The following is a 9708-nucleotide window of genomic DNA, read 5'->3' as shown; positions in this document are numbered from 1 at the left end:
ACAACATTAGGAAATTGCTGCGGTGCTTCAGTGCAAACATACTGTCATAAGTTACGCTTAAAGACATGAAATAAAAATAAGAATAAGAATTAAAAGTGCTAAGTAGATAAGTACGATCTACTGTACAATATAAATCGCCTTGGGGGCAACTGGTGTTGTGATTTGGCGCTCTATAAATAAAATTGAATTGAATGTTAATCATATTTTGCAGGGCCATGCCAGGACAGAGGCAGGGCTGCTGGAGTTGGAAGCTCCTGGTCATCTTCAGCCTCCTCGGCCTCACTGAAGAGTTCGGTAAGAGACTTCCTCGTAATTCTGGTGACCTGTTCATGGTGTCCCCTGCCCTATGACAGCTGGGATAGGCTCCAGCGACCCTGATAAGGATAAACAGACCAGAATGGATGGATAGATGTCTATATTGTAACATCTTGGAGCTGACATCACTGGATGAGAATCCTGAATACTGCAACTAACATTCGGCTTCTCTTCAGAACATAATTTTTTATACTAGCATTTTATTACACAGCCCATAAACTAAGGTTAATTTCCATTTCAAAGTAGCAAAAAAACTACTATGAAAACACGTCATTACATATAAAAATGAGCTCCTTTTAAATACTTCCTGTCTGCTCTCCTGTAACGTGTCATGTTTAAAATCACATTTCTGTCCTGTGGAAACCACACATCTCTGCACTGCAAAGACAAACACTCAAAGCAATTCAATAAATTAAATAATCTAAACTTAATTATTTTTTAAAAACAGCCCCAGTAATTCAAATAGCTTCATCTAATATTTTCTTCCATTTCAGTTCAACTTATTATTTTTCATCAGCTGTTTTGCATTATTATTAACTGCTACGTTAAAAATATAATTTAATTTTACAAATTTATTAAAATTATTTGGCAGTGATCTTTGGAAGCTACAGATTCCTGAGGTCTTTAGTCTGATGGAGAAGCTGGATCGATTCTGAGAAAAGACGTTTAGAGTAAAATCCCTGATGCTCGCAGGTTCTTCACTAACATCAAACAAAGTTTAGAGTCTGGATCACTGTATCGGGTTCTGTTTGTTGCTGCTGTTTTATTTCATTGTTTGTTGCAGTAACTGGACCACAAGACATTTCTGATAGTCATGTTAACCACGCACGTTAATCATACCCATGGTGAGGATACAGTCTTTGTTCGGCTGGTTGGAGTGAAGTTCTCACCCTCGTGTTGGCCTCAGCTTCATAATGAAGCGTGTCGTGACCCGAAGCAAAGCTTACACTTGTTTCCCGTCTTTATTTGTACAAGAAAGTTACAATTACATATCAGCAGTACACAAAGGTTAGATAAAACACAAATTTTGTATCACACTTTATTGATGGAAGCCACAGGAACAGCGTACAAAAACTCATTCAAGGCAGGAACCAGGAACTTACACACTAGGAACTACAAAGAAGCACGAGGCACGCAGCAACAAGAGACTCAGGCAAAGTTGTTGCTCAATACCCAAGTAAGCAGGTCTGTGCTTGTGTTCTTGCTAGTTTGTACTTCGAACATTTGTACAGCAGTCCAGACTTTCCAAGAACAGGAGGACACCATCACTCTACCATCATCATGGTCCTCTGGTCTCATGGCTCGCTCTCACTTTTGCACTCTCCTCTCTCTGTCTGTTTAATCACACTTTGCTTTGTCGCGGCGTGTCTGTACCTGGGCTGATTATCACACCAGTCATTCAACACCAGATTGTGTTTAAGATGGGCTTAAAGAGACTGTTCTGAGCTGTGAGTAGTTTGTTTCTGTTGTTGCTGCCGGTCAAACCTTCATGAGCCCCGTTACAGTCGTCACTTTAAATAAACACACTGAACTGTGGATGAGTGAGTCTGCTGACAGTAACCATGACAACCACTGGAATGACAGCGTACTTGAAGACTACTTCATTTCATAGATTAATATTTACAATGGAAATCGCCCATCATACACGTAATAACAAGATTTCTAATAATTCTTCTAACAGCCATCGATCGATCTGATCTGTTTTACCTTTGGTTAGGCACCAAAACCAAAAATATAAAATTAAACTTCACTTTAAACATAAATTAAAAACACAATGTGAGCAGTCTTTACGAGCTCTGTGTTGTTTCTGGTTATGTTCGTTCTTCTTGGCCAGTCTGTGCCAGGACTTGTGTTGTGTGTGGATGCAAGGAAAGGAGGACCCAAACGCTGGACTCACAGATAGGTGAAGGCTAGTGTTTGTTATGATGAGCGGATGAACAGGACATGAAACGGAGGACCGACTGAACTGAAATAGCTGAACTGGCTGGAGTGGATCACGTATGGCGTAGACGCATTCAAAGACATGATGTTGAACAAGTGGAAACAGAAGACTTAAACACACAGACTGATGAGAGACACAGCTGAACACAATCTGGCTAACAACACATGAGACGAGCTGACAGGAAAAACAGGAAGTGAGAACAACATTGATGTGGAAAAATAAACTAAAATGACAAAACTGAAAACACTGGGTCAACGAGCCAGGAACCCCGACAGTCTGTCTCTGCTCCATGTTCTGTCTTCAGTGTCCCTGTTTTAATTCACCTCCGACCTCTCCGGTCATGTTCGCGTCTCTCTTTGCTCTCTCCGTGAACATCACCTCTTGTCTCTGTCTCTTGTTCTGTTCTTGCCCAGCTTAGATAGTGTATTTTGGGGTTTCTTGGTCACTTTGTTATCTGCAATGAAGTTCTGACTTTGAGTTTTACATTCTGCAATAAAGTGGCAGAGCTAGGATAACAAGACGGAAACAATCCTGTAATAATGATTAGAGATTGGATAAAACTGTATTAATCGCTCGGGTGGGTTCCCCCAGGAAAGTCAGTTGTTGTCATTTCAAAGTTATTACCACTCAATTATAACATAGTAACCAGTTAATATTCAAGTAAACTCATGGTGGCCGTCAGTAATAATAGTGTAATACCTTTGTAACAATACAAAAATGAGTTTGAATTTTCACATTTTTATACAGTTTCAATTGGGATAACCTAATAATAATAATAAGGTAATAGTGACTGATGTTTTAGCTGATTTGGATAGTATTACTATATTATAATGTTTGAATTAATCCTACCTCAAGTTTCCAACATTCTGCTTTGCTTAAAATCAATAATGTAAATATTATGTTTATTGCTCTGAATTATTAAATGGGAATCTCTGTGGTAGTTTCTGTTCAATAAGCAGGAAACGAGGCTGCAAAATGCAAAACTGCCTGTTTCTAATTAATAACACATTGATAACCATGGTAACATCATTTTAAAGCAAAGAATAGTAAAGATAGTAAATAAACAATATTGATGACTACAAGGAAATCCATATGGCTGTTTCTGTGTAATAACCTGAACCTTAATAAAATGGTAATTATAACTGATTGAAACAACATCAGTGTTTCTCACTAATGCAAAATGCTGAGAATTAAATTTAAAAGAATGCTACATGAATGCATTAGAGTTGCATGGGAGCGTAGAAGACCCTCTTTCACAGCGTATTTTATATTTGGATTATAAAATAAAATATATTTTAACATTTTATATGTAGGAAAGAAAGTAGGAGTAGTAATAGAACAATGGAAATGTGCAGTACACAAAAATAAGATACCAAGAGGTCCTCTAACTTGTCCACTACAGTGTTATGGGGCCACAACTCCACTGTCCTGCACCACCTTCATCATAAATTGACCCCTAACCATCCAATGATCCAGCCTCTCCTGTAGCTATAGCACCAAGCGGCCTGCTTGCATACACATGGCTGTAGTGTTGATCACCTGGTTGGTTTCGGTGATGGTCGCAGTGAGGACTGCTCGTAATGCTGCTTTCACATCTTCTAGTTGACCTTCAGAGGATACGTCACGTAGTCTTGGTGACTGAAGGCTCCAGGTTTCCAGCTTCGCCATCATCCTGTCTCTCTGGTCAGCTTCTGTTGCACTCTGCGCTCCTTTCTTTGTACTTGGAGCTTGGTACCCAATCTCACTGGTGTTATCACCCACCTGACCTGATGTCACAGGTCACAGGTTAGCCCTTAGGCAAGGTACAAACAAGAACGTAGAGTATTTTAGAGCCAGGTGTACACTGACGCATACAACGACCGAGTGGTGTCTATTTACACCTACAGGCCAGTGGACGCTCTTTCAACGATGAGGATGTAACATCCTGGACAGTGAGGAACGCTGGTTTGAGGGCGGAGTCAAGGAGGCCATTTACGTGAAAAGGGAAAGACCATCTCTGAATGGAGGAGGGGCCTAAGGGTCCATCTGTCACCATCTTACCATGCTGTGATTGCAGCCATTCCCCAACAGTCATTGTTTCTGTCATTATGCAAATGTGCTGTTTATAAGGTTGCAACCTGTTGGCAGCTGAGACTGAAGGAGTCACCTGATGATGATGATGATGATGATGATGATGATGAAACGTTTCTCCCACTGAAAACGTCCAGATGAACAGGATCAAACTTTGGAGAGTGACTTACCTGGATGATTGAGCATGGATCACTTTACAGGCACACAGCAGAGACACATTTCTATGTTTTTCAGCGTTCTGTATTTACTCTCGGTTGCCGTCACTTTACACGCCCACACGTGAACACTTCCCCAGCAACAACGACGACGATGACAGGACGTCAGTCACCCTTTTAATTCAGGCGCAGTGTGATCATTGATGCCGCTCAGGTGCGTACACCTCGCTGCAGCCGCGCCACAATCACCTACAAAATGTCTGTTATAGTTGATTAGGGGCATACAAACACAGTGTAGGAGTGGTTCTTAACTGGAACCAGCACTTAGTTCCCCTTAACTAATTTAAACTGTGTTTCAATGTTTTCAGAGGCGAAAGAAGATGAGTGGGAGGAGCTCGGCTCTGACATCGCTGCACTGCATCGACTCCAAGGACTGTCTGAACACATGTTTGACGAAAGCTTTATGAACACCTCAACAACCAGGTATCTTATGACTGGAACAGTGTTATGTGACGGCTGTGTGCAGACAGGAATCGTGGACCCAAAAGTGCAGACACTCGGAGGCACAAAGTAAACTTCAAAAAACAGCTTTAATGTTGAACTCAAACATAACATAACTGGAAAAAATCAAAATAAACTTACACCGGAGGACTGACAGAACACACAGCTCGGTAAACGGTAGATCGCGACACAGACACAGAGAAACACAGGGCTTAAATACACAGAGGGAGCAATCAGGGAATGGGTAACAGGAGGGAAACACAGCTGGGGCAAATCAGGCCTAACGAGACAAAGGAAGCAAAACCAGACACATTAACGTGAGACATGGACTTTCAAAGTAAAACAGGAGACATGACACAGACTGAACTAAAGACACAGACTCACACGCACTGCAACAGAGGGAACAGAGACGTGGGACCAGGGCAGACAGACACTGACCGGACACGGGGAAATAGCAACTAAGGATACACAGAGACACGAACTAGACAAGGGGATACAGCTGACAGGGGAGACAGAGCAGCTAGAGAAGACAGAGACATAAACCATAAGACAGAACTCAAAGAAACCAAAGACTAGAAATTATAAATAATAAACTCAAAAACCCGGGTCAACGACCCAGGCATCCTAACAAACAGCTATTACTACATTACAGCTCCTGTGGGTATCATAGACATTGGTTATCAGAAGCACTGTGGGGCTCTGCCACTGTGACTGGAATTGTAGAGATGTAATGTAATCCTGTGCAGCAGGCAGATACTGACCCGGCGTGCCGCAGACAGCACTTAAGCTTTGATGCCAAAGTCTTTTCAAACACACAGAGGTGGACCCAGGAGTAAATGATAACAAGCAGAACTCGAGTGAAACCACAGAATGAGGGAGGACAAGCCAAAGGACAGGAGTTAGACTCAGACAATAAACACACAGCAGGTAAGGAGGGCGGAGGAAACAGGTGGGAGCGAATCAGAAGACGAGACGAGGAACCAGACAAAGACCCAGTGACATGAGAGAAGAATGCACCTACAGATTTCAGACTTCACTTTGAGATTTTACCACTTGTACAAAATAAAATTAAGTAAAAAGTAATCTATAACAAATAATGCAGGATGTGTTTCGTTTAGGGGAAACGACTACCACCAATCAAGATTTGGAAGATCTGTGAAAAGGTAAAGAAGCTTTCAGTCATTTACATTTTTTAAATGGTGTTTAGCAGGTTTGACATCTGGATATTTTATGTCCTTTGCAAGTATTTGTAAAAGAATTTGGACAGTGCTTCACAATACACTGGACTTTTTTATTAATAGTTGGTTATTAATGAGCCAAAAAGCCCGTTAGGATTTATCACAGCAGATCATCTGCCTCCTCTGCACTTCCTCCTTCACTACATCCATGGATCTTCTCTGAGGACTTCCTGTTTTCCTGCTGCCTGGCTCCATCTTCACATCCTTAGTCCAGTGTATCCACCCTTCCTCCTCTGCACGTCTCTAACTTTGTCTCCAGCCTGCTCAGCAGCAGCTGTCCCTCTGATGTACAATCAACTCTGTCCAACGTGGATTTAGTTTGTTTTATTTATTTATTTTAAAGATAGGGAACACAAACGGCACTTAGCTTGTTTATGGTACTTTGGAGTATTTTAAAGAAGTGAATAAACAACACGTCGCCACTGTCACATCCTGGTTCTTTATTTGCTGCTGAGCTTTTTGTTCTGGGCTATGACCTGGTGTTTTGTGCTGATTGAATTTTGAATCTTGTCACTCATCATTGCTTTGATTTTGAATTTGGATTTCAAAGCGTTTATTGTCATGTGCACAAGGAAAAGCATTTCTCTGTTCAATGAAATTCTTTCTCTGCTGTCCACAGACAGATGCTGGTTAATATGTGCAAATAGATAAAATACAAATAGCATGAATAAATAAATGGAGACAAAAAATGAAGTATTAAATAGATTTATGTACAAAGGAGCTGTGAGCTTAATATACTGCTTTGATATGTGAGATGACCAGAAGTGCAAAAAAATTATTATTACTGTTCAAAAATGGGTCAGCTGTTCAAGAGTCTGATATCAGTGGGGAAGAAGGAGTTGTTGAGTCTGGATGTTCTGAACCTTCGTCTCGAGGGCAGAAGTGTGAACAGTGTGTGTTGGGGGTGTGTGGGGTCTTTGAGGATGGAGGCAGCTCTCCTCTGGACTCTGTAGATGATCTGCAGAGACGACAGCGGGGTCCTGGGGATCTTCTCCGTGGTTGTTAGGGTTCTCTCTGCAGGCGTTTGCCGTCCATAGCAGTGGTACTGCCGTACCATGCAGTGATGCAGCTGGTCAGGGTGCCCTCCACGATGCAGCTGTAGAAGCTGCTGGCATACCAGGTTTCCTCAGCCTCCTCAGGAAATGCAGCCGCTGCTGAGCCTTCTTGACCAGCTGTGTGGTGTTCAGTGTCCAGGTGTTGTCCTCACACCATGACACCAGACCGGCCTCCTCTCTCCTGTAAGCCGCCTCGTCCCCTCAGTGATGCGACCGATCACTGCAGTGTGGTCCACGAACTTCAGTATGGTGTTATCCCTATTGGAGGCGACACAGTCGTGGGTGTACAGGGTGTAGAGGACGGGACTGAGGACACAACCTTGTGGGACACCAGTGTTTGTAATAATGCTGGCTGAAGTCCTGTTGCCCATCCTGAGGGACTGGGGCCTGCCAGTCAAAACGTCCTGTAGCCAGTCACAGAGGGTGAGCTGGAGGCCGAGTGCTGCCAGCTTGTGAGTGAGTTTGTGTAGGATGATGGTATTGAATGCAGAGCTGTAATCAACAAAAAGTACCCTGATGTATGAGTCTTCGTTTTCCAGGTGGGAGAGGGAATAGTGAAGGCAGCAGCGATGGTGTCTGACGTGGACCTATTGGGCCGGTAGGATTTCTGCAGGGGGTCCAGAGTTGCTTAACTTTTATAGTTAGTTTCCTTGTGCTCATGAGCATCCTGATTGTATTGTTTCTCTGGTGTAATTTAGACGTCTTTAGGTTATCTAGTTTCCTTTAGCAGTCCCCTCTTGTTCCTTGCTCTCCCTCTCTCTCCTGCTGCCTCTCTAGCTCTCTCTGGTCTGCCATGTGTGCTATTGTCTTCCCATATCTTAGTCTGCCTGGAACTGGAGGCTTAGCTTCTCCAAGAGATAGTGTAAGCAATGAGAATGTCTAAGTTGTGGAATTAAATTCAGACACAGGTGGCCAGGAGGAGACAGAGAAGGAATACCTGTCCTCATTGATGCACCTGCACCCCCCAAGGCCCTGCATGTGTGAGGGTGTGATGGAGTGGGAGGAGCCCACTGAGGACAGGGGTCCCAGGCCCATCCTGATAGACGCCCTCCAGCTCAGCTCTAGTATCATTTTGAGGAGCCCATGTTTGAGCCTCTGACTGTTGTATAAGATCCAAGAATCATGTTTTTAAAATATATTTTGTCATTTCGTTTATTTCACAGGGTTATGAGATCACTTCAGTTATGCTAATATGTTAATTTTCCATCAGGCTGGACACTGAAGAAAACCCACTCACTTTGCTGGATGGATTTCAGGACTGTGAAAACGTCACAGCTCATGTCATTACGAAGGAGAAGGTCAGTAAACATGAGACAGAAAGTGAACACACATTTAGATTTAAGAGATTAAACAGTGCTGAAAACACAGAGATTGTTTCTAATGATGAAAGTCATTAGATCTAAACTAGAACTTGATCGGGCTGATAAAGATCAGCATTTCCTTCCACTGAGTATCTGCATCTTTTCTTCTTCTAAAATGGGACAAAATGTGAATTCAACATGAACAAAGAAAAAGACTTACTAACAGCATTAAAACAGCTCGTAGTGGTAGCTGGGTTAGCTCGAGGACGTGTTTCATACCTGATCGACACATCAGAGCAGTATTAACTTAGTTATTACAACACGCACACGGCTCAGTCAGGCCTGGTTTTGAACCCGGTCTTCATTGAAGCAGAGTGTTGTACTTCTTCCTGTTTGCACTTCATGTTCAGTCACATCCTTCAGCTGTCTGAGAATTTGGGATAAGACAGAATGAATAGTTTTGCATTAAAATGTCCCACCTCACTCCTCACACACAAACATCACAGACGTTAGTGTAGCTGCTGCACGTTTATCTTCTAACCTGAGCAAATGTATGACAGTAAATGTCTTTAACATCCGGGTGAGGAAATCCCCAAAAATCCGATTGTGTTCATGTGGACGTCACGTTTTCAGTGGGAGAAACGTTTCGTCATCATCCCAGTCGGATGACAGGAAAACATTCCCTTTTACATCCACCCTGGAATGCTCAGTCACTATCTTCTCCTAATAGAAACACACGAGGGATGTTTGAGTTTGTGTTATTATAGTTTTGTAATTTCTAATAAATGTTTCTTTATGTTTCACTTTTCTTTATACAATTTATTTTAGCTTCAGGCAGTTTGAACATGTTTAGTTTTAGTCTATTTAATTACTAGTATAATAATCAAAGTTGTGACATGTCAGGGAACACTGTCACAGATAGTAAGATCAGAAACTTTATTTCACAGCAGACATTTTAAAATGGGGACTTTGAACAAGGGCTGAGAGGAGGCAGCCCACGGTCCCAAGAAGAGATCAATCAATCAGCTTCCACCCAGCAATAGAGATTGACAGACCACGTGACTTTCGCGCATTGCATGCCGGGAACTCGTGGCAAAACAATCAAAGTACCGCATCAAATGCAAGCATTTG

The 9708-nt window shown here is 42.4% G+C and overlaps 1 protein-coding gene across 2 annotated transcripts in view; it reads left to right on the top strand.

Moving 5' to 3' along the window:
* The first annotated feature begins 203 nt into the window (after positions 1–203).
* The window catches only part of LOC102295251, a 25760-nt gene continuing 16255 nt past the window's right edge, over positions 204–9708 (top strand). For both annotated transcript variants that reach the window (XM_014329545.2, XM_042214379.1), the window contains exons 1-4: positions 204–294; positions 4851–4965; positions 6102–6146; positions 8487–8574. In XM_014329545.2, coding sequence (XP_014185031.1) covers positions 216–294; positions 4851–4965; positions 6102–6146; positions 8487–8574 — 327 coding nt within the window. In that variant the 5' untranslated portion in view covers positions 204–215. The remainder of the gene's footprint in view (positions 295–4850; positions 4966–6101; positions 6147–8486; positions 8575–9708) is intronic.

This window comes from Haplochromis burtoni, unplaced genomic scaffold (assembly GCF_018398535.1).
Source record: "Haplochromis burtoni strain Fernald_Lab_line unplaced genomic scaffold, NCSU_Asbu1 Contig_557, whole genome shotgun sequence".
Classification (NCBI taxonomy): domain Eukaryota; kingdom Metazoa; phylum Chordata; class Actinopteri; order Cichliformes; family Cichlidae; genus Haplochromis; species Haplochromis burtoni.
This window is presented reverse-complemented; position numbering and strand designations above follow the sequence as displayed.